This window comes from Neomonachus schauinslandi, chromosome 16 (genome assembly GCF_002201575.2).
Source record: "Neomonachus schauinslandi chromosome 16, ASM220157v2, whole genome shotgun sequence".
In the NCBI taxonomy this organism is placed as follows: Eukaryota; Metazoa; Chordata; class Mammalia; order Carnivora; family Phocidae; genus Neomonachus; species Neomonachus schauinslandi.
Genome location: NC_058418.1, coordinates 49865870 through 49881761, shown reverse-complemented (window position 1 = coordinate 49881761; position 15892 = coordinate 49865870). Strand labels below are relative to the sequence as shown.

The 15892-nt window shown below is 45.5% G+C and overlaps 1 protein-coding gene across 1 annotated transcript in view; it reads right to left on the bottom strand.

Annotated features, from left to right (window-relative positions):
• WWOX (WW domain containing oxidoreductase) overlaps positions 1-14416 on the bottom strand; it is a 956041-nt gene extending 941625 nt beyond the window's left edge. The window contains exons 1-4 of the mRNA XM_021705703.2: positions 14171-14416; positions 8261-8325; positions 7806-7863; positions 6196-6374 (exon numbers count right to left, since the gene is read on the bottom strand). Of these exons, the coding sequence (XP_021561378.1) occupies positions 6196-6374; positions 7806-7863; positions 8261-8325; positions 14171-14277 (409 nt within the window). The 5' untranslated portion in view covers positions 14278-14416. The remainder of the gene's footprint in view (positions 1-6195; positions 6375-7805; positions 7864-8260; positions 8326-14170) is intronic.
• Between the last annotated feature and the right edge of the window lie 1476 nt (positions 14417-15892).

Sequence of the window (15892 nt, the reverse complement as noted above, 5' to 3'; positions counted from 1 at the left end):
CTCCATGGATATTCAGTGTCTAAGAATATTTAACTGCAAAGTGGTTGTTTAATTCATAAGGTACTAATACTCAATTTTATGTAATATCATTCAAGGACTTTTTCCAATACTGCCAAAATTCAATAGCATCTCAGAACAAAGTAATTTTAAAATTTTTACTTGTAATATATGGATATATCCTAGCATAAAGGAAAAGTGGTCACAAATATTTTGGGCTTTTTGGTTTTTTTACATTTTATTTATTTATTTTAGAGAGAAAGCAAGTGAGCTGGGAAAGGGGCAGAGGGAGACAGAGAAAGAATCTCAAGCAGACTGCCCACTGAACACAGAGCGACAAAGGGCTCAATCCCAGGACCCCGAGATCATGACCTGAACCAAAACCAAGAGTCAGCCACTCAACCGACTGAGCCACCCAGGTGCCCTACTGGTCACAAATGTTTTTAATTTAATATATTCCCAAAAGTTTCTTTAGATTACTTCAGAAATTTTCCCTCGACTAATGAGCACAGGTTCCTAAAAAGAAGATAAATGCCAAGATCCCACTATTTTGAGTCTTGTTGACAATCGGAAAGGAAATTGTCATCAGGCATCAGGATCCCAAATGTAATGATCCCATATGAGCAGGTTTTGACCAAGAAAACGACTGCAAGTTAGCTTATGGCCTCAGATTTATGGGATCTTTTGGAATAACTGGGAAAAAAAAAAGAAAACAAGTCAACACATGGTTTAGGATAGAAGGCAAAATTTAGTAACAGGATGGAAAAGAGAGCAAAGAACTGAAGGTATAAAGGAAGCTAGTCCAGCTCCTAATTTTGAAGTGTCGGTTTAAAAATCTTAAGAACGAATACACATCTCTACATGAAGAAAAGCACTCTTCCTGTATTACTGCAGAACTGGTAGAGTTTACATCAGATATGAATCCATCATGGTGGTCATTAGTAGGATAAAAGAACATGGAAACCATGCTTCACACTGTAATTTCAACACATGATTTAGGAACAAGACCCCGAGCTTTAAAAAATGGGCTCCCACAGCCAAAACAAGCAATTTCAACATTATACTATCATTTGGGATTCCTACAAGGAAATCTGATACCTTCATTTTGTTTCAAGGAGAACAAATTTAGGGGTGACTGTCGTAGCTTGAGCATGTACATTTTATATCTCAAAATATATCAATATTGATGTTTAAATAAATATACACAATTAGAATCCATGTAATAAAACTTAGGATTACATTATATAAATACCAAAAAATGAAGTGTCAGTCCTAAAACACATTTCACTGGTATAGACCAAAGTGGCCAGCTTGTATCTGTCCAGGGGAAAAAAGTTTTGTTCCTGGTAATGGGCCCTCTGGCTCAAAAATCGAAACCAGACCAGGCTATCCTAGATCTAAAGTCACGACACTGATGCAGCCCAGCGTTAGGAAGGTTCAAAAAGCCAAAGGAATTTTTCATCCTGAAGAAATCCTGAAAGGGATTTAGAAATCAAATTTTAACCACTGGTAGCTTAAGACTGCAAGGATAAAGTTTTATCATCATTACCAAAAAATATTACACTGAAAATATTTAATGTGCTCATACGTGTAACTGGTTTTTTTTGTTTGTTTGGTTTTTTTTTAAAGATTTTTAAGCAATCTCTATACTCAATGTGGGGCACAAACCCATGACCCCAAGATCAAGAGTCACATGCTCTACCGACTGAGCCAGCCAGGCACCCCTTGTTACTAGTGTTTAAATGGACGTTTGACAAAGCCTGGATTTTACTCCTTAAATGTGATGATCATTCTGTCTGCCCGCTGCAACAGACTGTGGAAGTTCCAACAAAAGCCCCTGCTAACAAGAGACCATCAACAGGGTAGGTGCTGTCCCACATCGAGGCATTCAGTTAACCCCTCATTAGAAGAATCCTGCCTGGGGCGCCTGGGTGGCTCAGTTGTTAAGCGTCTGCCTTCAGCTCAGGTCATGATCCCAGGGTTCTGGGATTGAGCCCCACATCAGGCTCCCTGCTCAGCGGGAAGCCTGCTTCTCCCTCTCCCACTCCCCCTGCTTGTGTTCCCTCTCTCGCTATGTCTCTCTCTGTCAAATAAATAAATAAAATCTTTAAAAAAAAAAAAAAGAAGAATCCTGCCTTTGATGAGCACACGTCAGCCCTCAGATTCAAGCAGGTAGCACTTTCTACTCAACTATTTAAACGCAGAGACAAATCAGAGCAACTGACAGGTTGAGTCTAGAAAAGCAGCTATGGGGTCCTCTGTGATGGGAAATGGCCTAGCCTAAAACAGCCCCTCTCCCGAGACTTCCCAGCAAGGCTTGTATTTAATGATCACCATTAAATGGTTGAAGCCATTTCCACTCATTTTTACCAAATCGGAGCCATCAAGCAAGCCACTAAGTCCAGAGAGTCGTGACACACCTGCCCCCTTCCCACTCAGCGCTATGTCGAGCACAAAGAGAAATCAGTTCCTCCCTCGTCTCTACTGGTTAGCACGTCAGGACTGTGGGGTTCCGGGCCTCTTGGTTTGCTAGTAGAAGTTTGGGTGAAGAGATGACGTCCCCCTGGAAACTGAGATGCTGATCTCCACAGAGAGAGGTCCAAGCTACAGCTTTCAATCTATAAAGGTCTTCAGGTTCAGAACACTGGTTGAACAAAGGTCAAGGAGAGAAGAGGGTTAGTTTCTGAGGAGGCGACATCTGAATGTTCATAGCTCCCTAAAAAAGGGGACAGAGCCGAAGCAAGCAGTGCAAGACATTGGTGAGATGTCCCCAGAGGTCACAGAGTGTGTGCCACCAAAAGCTTCCTGTGGCCCGGGGCTTCAAATTTATCTAAATGTTATCTAAATTGGGGCTGCTTTAGAGAATGTTGGGGTGATCTTACTTTGAAAGGGACTAAATCATCTAATGCAGGGGCTGGCAAACGTTCTCTTTAAAGGACCAAATAGTAAATATTTTAGGCTTTGCAGGCCATGTGTTCTCTACTGTAATTACTCAATTTTGCAGAAAGCACGAAAACTGCCACAGGAAAAAGGTGGAAATAAATGGGCGTGGCCATGTTCCATAAAACTGTAGTTACAAAATCAGACAGCAGTCACATTTAGCCCATGAGCCACAGTCTGCCAACCCCCAATCTAGACAGCTGAACCCAAACAACAGCAATACCTAGTTACAGACTTCAAGTGTAAAAACAAAGATTTCATGAACTCATAATGCTTTATTCTGACATCTCCTCAGAATCCTTACATCTTCCAGAATCACCCTGATCTTTTTGAGCTGAATTAAGTGGGAATCCCTCTAACTGCCTTAGTACTATAAACTACTGAAAATTCTAACTATCGCTCCAAACCAACTTACAGCCAGAGGAGGAAGACAATAACACAAAACCTGCTCAGAGGCCACTTCAAAGGGGGCAGTATCTTAGTGCAACACTGAAGCTCATCAAGGAAAGGTGTCCCCTCTTACCACCTGATCATCCCCTCCCACCACAGGGAGAGCCTCACCGACAGCAATTCCAACAAAGCAATGCCTGTGGAGAATTAAAAAAAATTAAAAATAAAGAATCATTGGAAATATCAGGTTTGTAAATCAGCCTTTGCAAAGCAAATCAGGTTACCTACGTTTTTAGTCTTGGAGCCACCACTCTCTAAATACTGGTATGCTTTGTGGCAGCCCACTCTACTTCAAAGAGAACAGACACCCACAAGGCTAAAGGTTGGACAGCTAATACACAGAAAACAGGCTCCCGTGAACAGCAAAAGGAAAGTGAACACCAACACCATTAAACCTCGGATAGAAGAGGACTCCTGAATGCCCATACATCTTGGAAATGAAGATGCCTGAGTCACTCTGCATTCAGTTACTTCATTTGAAATGTGCAGAAAAGTGGTGACAGCAATTTATAGAGGGACATGTTTCATAGTTCAGGAGAAGGGAGGACTTTATCTGGAAGCCACAGCCTACTTGGGCAAGGACACTTTCTAAGGCAGCCACGCAGGATACAAAAAGTGAACTTAGTTACGACGAAAAGCCGTGTGCCTATCTTCAGCCTCTTTTCTTTAAGCCTGAAACCACTGCTGCCAAGTAAAGTGATTTGCAAGGATTTGATTGCTTGGAATTTCTAGGGCGATATTATTTCAAAAATTAAGAATAAAAATCTTTCACATCCACCAAGACCTATGCTTCCCAAGAGAGGAGAAGGGAGGGGGGTAGCCGGAAGCACTGCAGGCAGTTTCTGAGGGAAGGATGGAGCTGGGGAAGGAGTGCGGGTGTTGGCATAGGAAGAGCTGGTCGCCCCAAGACCCTCTCAGCACTCCTTCCACTCTTAAGCTTGACGATTTGCGACCACATCCAGCTGGACCACAGAAACCTGCTTGCAGTGTCCGCAAAGTCGACCGTGGACATCAGAAAGGAAAGGTCTTCAAGAAAGAGGAAGCGGGAGCAGTGAAGAGGCACGGAGTTTCCTCTAAGAGGCTCGAGGTCCATTCCAATCAACACATTTATTCTCGATGCTTCAGAATCCCTTCCTTTATGATTAAAGATCCAATGAAACAAAGCTCTTTGTATGCTCTGAACAAGCTCAACTAGTCCTGGATCATGATGTCCTTAAGTCTGATGCTGCAAATCTTTGGCAGAGCATTAGGAGCACCAAGGTCTGCTATCTAACGTCAGACGGAACAAAGTTTGAACACTTACGCAGAAAATAACCAGTAGTCACGTTGCTTACTAATTAAAGGAAAAAACTCTCTCTAGAAGAGTAAAGGAATGAGATCTTTTAATTTTCTGGTTAACTAATTGTTAAATAAAAAGAGGTATTTTACTTAAGTCCTTAAGTACTTATTTTCTCTTAATTATTTTCCACTATATTGGTCCACACCCTCATATAACAGTAGTCAATGCAATCAACACAATATATTGTTTCTTGGGTGACTGAGGATCCAGTCGTTATTTTTAATACAGCATCATCAGTTTCAATATCAATGACGATTATATAGAATCCACCCCAACAGAGAAGTTCAGAAAATTGAACTGAACATACTCTGAGCCTAGGGTGAGGTCCAAGAGTTGATTTTAAATAAATCCCTTTCCCTTTTTTTAAAACTTCCATTTGCCTCTCTGCCTTCACAGACAAGTACAGTCAAGAGCTCTGCTCTGGGACTGTCACCTGTTAGACTAGACCCTCTGCCATGCAATAACTGATCCTCCAAGAATGTATTTTCACCCCCTGTGCTTCCCCTGATGATGCCGGGAATGCTTCTGGAGGTTCGAGAAGAGGTCAGTGAAAATGAAGAAGGATGGAGAAAGGAGACAGCGGAGGAGGTGCAGAAAGGCACGAGGAGACAAAGCTTATGAAAGAGAAGGCCAACGAGGGGGGCAGTGGGGAACTGTGAGGGGTCAAAGGGCAGATAGAACTTGCCAGAAAACAGCCCAATGTAATTCTATGTTTCGTCTGTATAAATTAACCTGAAGATGTAAATCCCTAGGGCAGTTCGGTTCTTAAAGGTACGTATGCTTCTGTCAGTGGATCAAAACAGAGGAAGAGTAAAATCCCGCGGAAAGCTCTCGTACAAGCATCTGCTCTGCCACTGTCCCTTTTAGCAGCCCTGTTTGCTAAAGGAAGGGCGGCCTCTGGAGCCATCTACCTGTGCCAGTCACTGCAGTTAAACACTGGCGGTTAAGACGGTCAATCCAGAGGTTAAGACAAGGACTAATTCCCCAACTTTACAGAGAAACAAGATCCTGTTTCCAAAGGAAAATGATACTCTCATTGACCAGGTGAAACCTGCAGTACCCTTTGTTCCAAAGTCATGATAGGTTGTTGCTCCTGCTATTCCATTACCAATCAATTTTGGTTTCAACAACCCAAGTCATTGAAATGTGTCCACACACCACACAGACCAGGCTGGAAACCCTTAAACGGAACCTGTTTGTCTCTAATCCTTGAATACCAGAATAGCCACAGTCTTTTGCTGAGTGTTCAGCTCTCAGAGAATTCAAGGTCAGCCCTTCCACGGCCTTCCATGAGAACAGTGGGATTTAAAAAGAGGCCAGGGTCTTAACAAAACGACAGCAGGAAAGGCTATAAATACATTTTTATATTAGAGAATCATTCTAAAAGATTTCATTGTAGTTCAAATTCTCAAGTGGATTTCATTATAGCAGGGACAAAAAAATCACAACGACTGTAAGGGACGGCCTACCTATTCCTGAATTAGCTCCAGTAACCACGACCACTTTGCCGGTGAAGTCCCGGCCCTGGAGGATCTCCATGGCGGTGGTACTGCCGTCGTATCTCTGCCTGCTGGTCGGCTTCGTAGGGTTATCATCCACCGTAAATGCCAGTCTCGGGTCCAAATAAGTGGTTCTTTTATTTATATGGCTGCAAAGAAAAGGAGAAAACAGTGAACCCAGGCATTATAAATGTAAGACCATCTTATAGTTTAGGCGAGGCAACCCCATTTTTCATGTACTAAAAAGGTTTATTCTTAACCCCAGAAAGAACTGGCGTCCATTTAAGTCTGTCTTCTGGCCTCCAGAAGGATTGCATTCCTGCCTGGAAAGATAGTCATCAAATCCTTTTCTTCAGAACTGCCTGTGAAATACGCTGTAGCATATAAAAAGCACTGCCTTGTATCCTGAGATTTCAAAAAAGGAAGCAGCTTTGGGATTTTTTTTTTTTTTAATTCATGTAAATGTGGCTGTTAAGATCTGTCAGCCACTGTTGTCAGTAGATTTCAGTGAAATCTCTGAACCCTGCACAAGGGCGTAAGAAAACTGGTAGGAGGTGGCAAACTCAAAAGGATAAAAAGTCTGAACATTCTGAAGTTCTGATGATTTTCATTTCAAGACCGTATTCACATCTCCTCTGAGCACTGTAGTTTGGATTTGGAGGTGATCTAAGTCTTATAGAAACTCAAATATATTAGTACATATGGATTAATGGGTTACTCCTATGTAACAGATTTATTTTTTTACATTTTTAAATGTACTCTTTGGATCTGAGACAAAAGATCTCAAAATATCTTAAAAAACATTAAGAACTAACTCTCCAGAAATAAACAGATGAGATTTTGTGATTTCAAGTTCTTCTGTAACATGTATGTGCTTAAAATAATAATATAGCTTAAGATCTATACTCATCACCCTAGAAATACAAAGAGCCAAGAAGAATCCAGCTTTCGTTTTACTTATAACCGGAGCTGCCAGAGAAGTGTCTGGAAGGGTGTCACGCCAGACACCACAGTACTGCCTGGCCCACAGGTGCACACCTCTCCTGGCTCCTCACTGACATCCCCTGGGTGGCCTGAAAGAAGCTATGGTGAAAGGATGTGCCCCACGGAAACAGACCTGGGCATCCCCCCGCCCCCACCAGAGTTGGCGGGGAACCATTTACCAGCACACTGCTGTAACAGGCGGAGAGGTGAGCGGCCGAGGAGTTACACAGGAACTTAACAACATCAATGCTCAGGAGGTAATTTGATAAGTTACAGTCTATCGGTACAAAATAATACTCCATGGCCATTTAGCACCACTGTCTTGAAAAAAACAAACAGGAGAAAATGCTCACAAGACATTATGTGGAGAAAGGTTACTACACAATTCACAAAGTGCACTCCCTACCTTTTTTTTTCTTTGAAGGAACCAGACTTGGAGAATAAATTTAAAAAATTATTAAAAGTAGTTATTCCTACTGGTAAGATTACAGTTACATACTACATATTTTTTTATATTCGAGGTATATTACTTTAACAACAAAAAATTCCTATTGAAAGGCAAAACGACTGAGAGCAGTTTCTATATAGACACTTACTCGACAAAAAAAACTTGTCCATTCTCATCGGTTTCTTGTTCCCATCCATACGGCAAATCTGAAACACAGGAAGACTGGCAGGTCTGCGTGCGGCAGGGGTGGGGTAAACGGAGGCCCAGGGCCCCGGTCAGAAGGCTCCATGCCCTTCCAGCCCCCGCCCCGAAGCCTATCCCACCAACCAGCAGCCTCACTGGGCCACCTCAGGTTGTGTGTACCAACCGTGGCTGTTATAAAAAGCCCATGAGAAATCACCCTCACCATTCCACCCCACTCTCATCGCCTCCTTCTGCCACATCCCATGAGCTCCTCCGAGAGAGAGCCTGATTCCTTGATGGCTCCCTCCTAGAGAACCTTCCAGGAATGACAGAGCAGCCTGTCACCTGATTGTGACAGTTTTGCTATCTATTCATGCTTTAAATACAAGGTTATTTGGTTTATGACAACAACATACAAACCTCCTGCTATTCGTTTTCTTTTTCCAGTTTTCGGATGTTCCCACTGGGTCTTCTCCTCAGCGTGACTGTTAAAAAAAAAAAAAGCTAAAACTCCACAAAAAAATAGTAAGTGAAGGTTACACTTCTAAAAATTAATCAACTGCATTGTGCCGCCCCCCTCACCAACAACACTATTTCCCAAGAGTAGTAAAGCCAGAGTTCAGAAAAGAAATACTCAGAACATAAATGCTACTGTCTACATCAGGTCCAATTCCCTGCATGGGAAGGAGAAGCAGCCCAAGGAAATCTGAAAGCCTGTCTTTGTGAGCAGGCTGTGGAGGACGAGGAAGAGAAGCAGACTGGAACCCCAGTTGTGGGTCAACTTTAGGAACCTTAGTGAATCACTCAGAGTATCTAGAGGGGTTTTGCATTTGTTTTAGTTTTATCCCAAGACAGATGAACAGACTTCAGTCTAATTTATGATGCTGATATTTAGATATCATTTAGATATATTAATCTTAAGTATTTATTCTTTCCACAGATAAAACTTTGAAGTGTTTTAAGCACCGACTCCTAACTGCTCCCAAGAGGTATTTAAGAATGCAGTTAGAAAGCCCCAAAGGTCACCTAACTGCAACCTAGCCAAGTTACTCAACTTTGGTGCCTCAATTTACCTATCTGCAAAATGGAAATGATCCTAGAACTGATCTCAAGGAAATGCTATGAGGATAAGGTATATCAAGGACTGAACACAGTACATGACATATAAAAAGCCCTCAAAAGTGCTACCTATTATAAACAAATCAAATATATAAACTAGTCCTATTTCTGTGGAAAATTTAGCATTTTATCTAACAGCACACAGTTACAATTAAAATCGTGAGCCAATAACAGACTAGAGGTACCGTCAACAGGTGATAAAATATCAAGAAAAACAAAATTACTTCAACAGAGAAGCAGCTGGATGTTGCAAGAGGCATTCCCAGGGGAGGCTGAATTTCCTAAAAGTTCACATACTCATGCCAAAGTAGAAAATAATAATCACTGATATCTAGATGATAAAATCTGAATATGCCTTCCCTACCAATTACTTTAAAGAGAACATATATAGAGAGCATGAATCTGCTGTAAAATTTTACACGAGGCAAACAAGGTTTTTTGGGGAACTGTGGGCTTCAGGTCTGTTTCTGCAAACTCTCAGTGGTGGGTGCAGCAGCTCTGTGGACACTGGACTCAGGAGGCCAAAGACTTGGGCTCCCGAATACCTGTAATCAGTCAGCCAGTCTCCCTGGCCCCACACCTACCTCACAGAGCTGTTGGAAAGGTAAGTGACACCCTACTTGTGACAGTGATTGGCGAACAATGAAGTCACTGTACAAAGGCAGGGTATCAGCAGCCCGGACCAACGTCTACTTGTACATCGACCACCATGAAATCCTGCTCGCAGAAAGGGAGAGCCTGAGTCCCTGGTAAGGACAAGCTGCTCCTCGTGGACACAATCCCTGCTTCTCCTTGCAAACTGAAGGGAACAGCGAGCAAACCAGACACTGGCAAAGACCTACACCATTCCTGCTCTTTGCTTTGCTTTCCTCCTCATGCTTCTTCAAGAAAACTTTACAGATGTGATTTTACATTTTCCTCTGCCTGGTGTTAAAAGTAGTTTGCAACCCACAGGCAGGCATCAAATGAGCTTTGAGCCAAGCTCCAAAAAGACCTGCCCTCAAGAATCCATAAAGTGCCCCTGTGAGTGGAACGCTGACCCCTACAGCAGACCAGCGTCCAGCTGAACCCTCAGACACCCAGCCCTGTGCCTGGCCCGAGGAGTCACCCAAATGTAAACGAGCAGCATGAATAAATGCTTTCCGAAGGAGTAGGAAAACTCACTGAGAACATTTTTTTTTCCATCCTGAGAGACATTTTAAAAAAAACAAGATAAACATTGTCACCCCCATGTTTTTTACTTTGACAGAAAATGCCTAAGTCAAGGTTTCTTACCACTGGCAGTCCTGACATTTAAGCCACATCATTCTCTGCTGTGGGGGCTGTCCTGTGCACTGAAGGACGATTAGCTGCATCCCCCATCTCTACCTACTAGATGCCAATATACCATAGTTGTGGCAACAGAAAGTGTCTCCAGACATCTCCAACTGTCCCCTGAAGGACACAGTGTCCCTGGGGGAGAACCCCAGGCCTGACACAAGAGAAAAGAACATAATTTGGCAGTGAGGATTTCAGAGTCCAAATGCTCATGAGTTCCAGCTCTCCCACTCACCAGCTATGTGCCCTTAAAGAGGTGTTTGACCTCCCTTGCCTCAGTTTCCCCATCTGTAAAATGGGGATAATAGAAGCATCTGCTCCTTGGGGCTAGTGAGGACCCAATGAGTTAACATGTGTGAAGAACTAAGAACTATGCCTTTCATACAGAAGCATTAATTTAAATAAATACTTACATATAAAACATAATTAGAAAGTGTTCTTAATTGTAATCTAAAATGACTTAATGAACAGAAAATCATGACATACGTCCCCAAAGTGTTATCGTCCTCTCCTTTAAACAGAAGCCGTCTTCTATTTTTCCTTCTTCAATAAGCTTTTTGTCATTTAAAGAGATAATTAACAGGGATCTTAACTTAAACCAAAAGGATCAAAATTAAATTCATACCACATTACATGGATATCACTTTCAAGTATGCTGTTCTAGAAATTTGTTTTCAAAGTTAACTTGGAGACAGAGATCTGACTGTGAGGAGGGCCGGCCCCGTGGACCAGGGAACCATCTCCCGACCAGGCAAGGCCGGCTGGCTCTCTGGCTGCCAAGTCGCCAGGGCTTCAAAGAAAAGCAGCTGGGGGTGGAGGGCCCAGGAAGGCCCAGGAAGGCCCAGCGACAGGCCCAGGCACTGAGACCTTGTCCTTCCATCCCCACCTCCTGGCTTGGGCAGAAGGGCTGCCCTGGACCGTGCCAAAGAGGGGGGAAAGGCCCACCAGCTCTTTCTGGAGCCAGGTCTGCCCTCAGTGGCAGGACGGTTCTCTCCCTGAAAGCCCAGCCTGGGGGGCCCTGGAGCCATAGGACATGTGTGCTCCTGAGGTCTGTGAGTGCGCCACGGGACACATGGGAAAGCACAAGGGGCCAAAAGAAGCCACACAACAGGAGAGGGGCAAAGGCATGAGTCGGGGAGGGGGGTCTCATTGGGGGCTACAGCCTCTGTCCTTGGGGGTGGCTTTGCTGTGGTTGAGAGGAAGACCACTGGAAAACAGGAACTACTCAGAGGGCAGACTTCTTTTAGCCCATTAACAGTTTCCCAAACCCCAAGAGAGGACAAGTGACCCTTCCAGAGTTAAGAGAAAAGAAAGACCAGGATGCTTGCAGGTCAGGAGAGATCAAGGGGGACTGCAGGGAATCAGGGTTAGGATTGGTCAGAGGCATCCTTCCACCTGGAGAGCTAAAGCACCGAGGGCCAGGGGGGACTAGAGAGAGGGACCCCCAGCTGGGCCCAGCCAAAACTTGTCACTACATTCAGTGTAAACAAGAGACCCAGACAGGCCAGTTTGAGACCCAACACTGGGGAGGCAGGAGAGCCTTTTCAGGGACCATATATGCACCACTGAATGCCCTGGAAGCACTCGGAGGAGCTGACTGGGGTGTGCAGATCTTATTTAGTGAAAGAAGAGCCCAGACACTGGACGCCATCGAGGAAGGAAGCAGATGGGAAAGGCCACCCAACATAAGGTAGGACACAAGGGGAAGAGACAGGGTAACACCAGGCTCCAGGCAAACTTGAAAGGAAGCCAAGGAGCCTAGGCTAAATGGCCAGAACGAAGGTAAGCCCCACACAAAGCAGGAGGCCGAGGAGGGCTCTTAGAGCCAGGATGGCAGTCCTGCGCACCTTTGCATTCCAGGGCCCAGTATGCCACCTGCTCAGGGAGGCCCGAGGAAACCTTCACTGGAGAAATTAATTCACTCATCCCACACGGACTTATGTCTCCCAGGTGCTAAGCACAGGGGATTCAGAGGGTAACAAGAAAAGGTCCCTGCCCTCATGAAGCTTACAATCTGGGGGAGGAAGACAGAGCACAAACAAGGAGAGTATGGCTAAGATGACTACAGAAAAGGCCAAGTGCCATGACTCAGATAACGAGATGCTGGGAGGAGGGTGTAGGGGTCAGGGATAAGAGGAAGGTCTCCTGGGCAGTGGCATTTAAGTTCAGCTCTGGGGGATGACAAAGCCCTTCACATAGCTCTCCAGGCACATAGATCTCCAGGCAGAGGTAACAGGGAGTGTGTGCTCAGAAGCTGCCTAGAGCCTGACAAGAGCCTAACAGCTCCCTACTGCTAGACTTGCCCCTACCATTCTCCAGAGCCAGAAACCACCTTTTGAAAGACATAAATCCGATGGTACTCCCTAGCTCCAAGCCTTCAGTGGACCCCCGGGTCCTGACGATGGAGCCCCAGCTCTTCCATGAGGCACAGAAGGGCCTCCATACACTGGGGTCTTCCTCTGCTGCCTCAATCTTCCCGTCCCTGCACCAGCACATGGGCCATATAGAGGCCTCCACTCTGTCTCCTCAGCCTGGGCTGCCCTCCTGACCCTGAACGTGCCCACCTCTACTTGTGCTGAGGCCCAGCTCAGGTGCTGACTCTCCCCAAGCACCCGAGGTGCCCACACACACCTCATGTTAGCAGGCTACTGCTCACTATCCACACGCTGCACTGAACTAGCCTTGTGTCACTCTGCCATACAAGACTGGGTGACAAATGGGTCACTTTATCTCAGTATAACCAGTGCCCAGCAAAGAGCCTGGCATGTGATAAAACCCCAATATGTCTTGAATGAATTAAACTCACCAAGGTCTGTCTTTCTCTTTTCTTTTTTTTTTCCTCCTGGTTTTGTTTCTACCAAGCAACCCAAGACAGCAGTGGCTCACAACCCTGGATAGATAAGAATCTCCTGGGGAGATTTTACAACATACCAATGAAGGAGGGGAGGACCCAAACCAGTTAAATGAGAATCTCTGGAGAAGGAACCAAGGAAAAGCTATTTTCTAAGTTCTCCAGATGTTGAAAATCACTAATTTACAACCACGTTTCACAAAGCCAAATGATAACCTGCCTTACAGGGAAAGCTTATAAAATACAGATTCCCTACGCCGGGTGTCTGCTGCATAAGGGTCTCTGAAACCTGTATTTAGGACCATCAACAGGTGATTCTAATGAGGCTTAGGCAGTGCTGTCACAGCTGCAGAGAGAGCAGGAAAAGCTAAGTTATGGCGCAGAGTACTCATTAGATCTGTGCTAAGTGTTTAATGTACAGTGCTTGAATTAAAATTCTGTCAACCCATTTTACAGGTGAAAAATCGGTGACTGAGAGTTCTTGCAATGGCCCAAAGTCGCACAGTAAGGGAAGGGAGACAGAGTCTGCCAGAGTTTCCAAAACTTTGCCAGAAACTATTGGAGTTCTATTACATATACAAATGTATATATACATAACTGTATTAGGACACTTATTAAAAAATACATTCTCCTAGGTCCCCGCTCCAGACCCACGAGGAGGGAGCTGGGCACTGGCCTTTTTTTTCCTGATTTTTTTTTGGATGAGGGAGTAAAGGCCTGCTGGCCACCATGGCACCGTGCAGCGCCGCCTCCTGAGCAGCAGAGGGCGCGTCTGGGCGCTGCCAGGTGACCCCCGCTGGACCCAGGGCCCAGAAAGGCAGCCGACCCCAACTCGGGACAGTGGGAGCCTCCCTGAGGAAGCTCCTTAACTATCGCCTCCACTTCGCGCGGCCTCGCCAAGCTGGAGCGCCGGCCCGAGCCCCTCCGCGCGCAGGTGGCATTCCAGGCAGCGCAGGGTCCCGGGAACGTGAGACCGTCAGTGTTCCAGGTGCGGCCCCCTCCAGGTGCGTCCCAGGCCCGGAGGCCCCCCTGCGGCCCCTTACTTGGCATAGTAAACCCAGCCGTCCTTGGTGGTTCTCTGCTCCCAGCCCGGGGGCAGCTCGTCCTCGCTGTCCGTGTCGTCCAGGCCAGCGTAGCGCAGGGCTGCCATAACGGCAGGGAAGGCGCTCAGTCACCCACTCTCTCGGTCGCCCGCTGCCAGGTTTCCGCGCCCAGGAACTCAGCCCCGCTTCAACCGAGCGCCGCGCGCGGCGAGACCCAAACGCTCGCGCCTGCGCACTGCGCCGCCCCGAGCCGCTCAGACGACTCGGTAGCTAGAATCAGGTCTCCCGCGTTTCGCTGCTGCCGGCGTAAAAGGGGCGGGGCCTGGGAAGAACGGCGGTGAAAGTTCGGGAGAGATCGCACGGCCGCTCGGCTGGAAGTAAAAGCCGGTGGACGCTACGTTACTCTGGAGATGGAGCTGAGCTACGTCCACCTCCCGGCCTCAGGGAAGGGGCGTGGGCCTCCAGTCATGGTCCAGGACTCCTCCCGTTGCCGAGCGACCCGTAATTACTTCCGCGTTGTTCTGACCAATCCTGCTGGAGCTCCAGCAAATGAGCATCCTGGGAAATGTAGGCCAGGCCCAGCGGGAATGGACACCGGAGCTGAAAGGAGGGATACGGATGCTGGTTTTCAGGGCTCTGGCCTCTCCGGCTTTTAGGACATTATGAAGCTTAGATGTTCCTGCTCAGAAACCTTCCAGAGCTTCCCATCACCCAGGCTGACTCACACACTTTGCTGTGCGTGTAACCATAACGTTATAAAACGTGGGAACGTTAAAAATGCAAAATGTAAAAATCCCGAAACTTCTAACAACCCCGTCTTGGAGAGAAGATGCTCCCAGCCGCAGGATGATCCTGTTGATAAATAAAGGGCTTTTATTTATCAACATTTATAGACCGCTTAATTCCGGATCAAGAATTCATAGACTATCTCTTTCCTGGACCCGACACCTCCCAGAGGTGGGCACAGTTAGAAGGAAGGAGAGCAGGGAACTAACTGCAGTTGAGACGGTATTGCTATACTACAATTATCTGTTTATCTAAGTACTCCTGACCAAACTGACAGAGCACCACATCTTATGCTTCTTTCTATCGCAAGCACTTAGTAAAATGCCTAGACCTGCAAATTTATTGAATGAAATAAATTAATCAATGTGATTTCGTAGGTTTGGCCCTCTTTAAGTCAACCTAGTTTAAAACAAATTCCCAATTTACAAAGTGGAGTCTCTCAAATCCTCTTGGAGCACCTACAAGTATTCTATCAATGTCCTGTATCAAAAACTGGCAGCCTATCTTTAACTTGGTCTTGCCGAAGTTGTTTTCCAGAACATTCCCCAATTGAAACTTGCTCCCCAACTCAGCACTACAGGGAAGTCTACTGACCAGGATTCCCATGGCCTAGGTCTCAGAAAAACACAAGCCTCCATCTCAAAAATTACGTATCTTTGAATTTTTTAAATTTTTTTTAAATTACATATTTAAACAGGTGGGGACATGGGGAGGCAGGGAGCTGTGCTGCTTTTTGTCTTCAAGTCCTGAAATTGATATTGCTTTGGGATTTCTGCTCTGCATGCTTTTTAGGGAAGAGACTTGTTTCCTTTGAAGGTGCCCAACCAAAAGCTAACTTAATGAAAATATATTTTAGTTTTAACAGGTCCACTATCACATCTCAGACCTATCAAAACATCACTCTCCAACCCATATACATTTAAATAAGCTAATTTA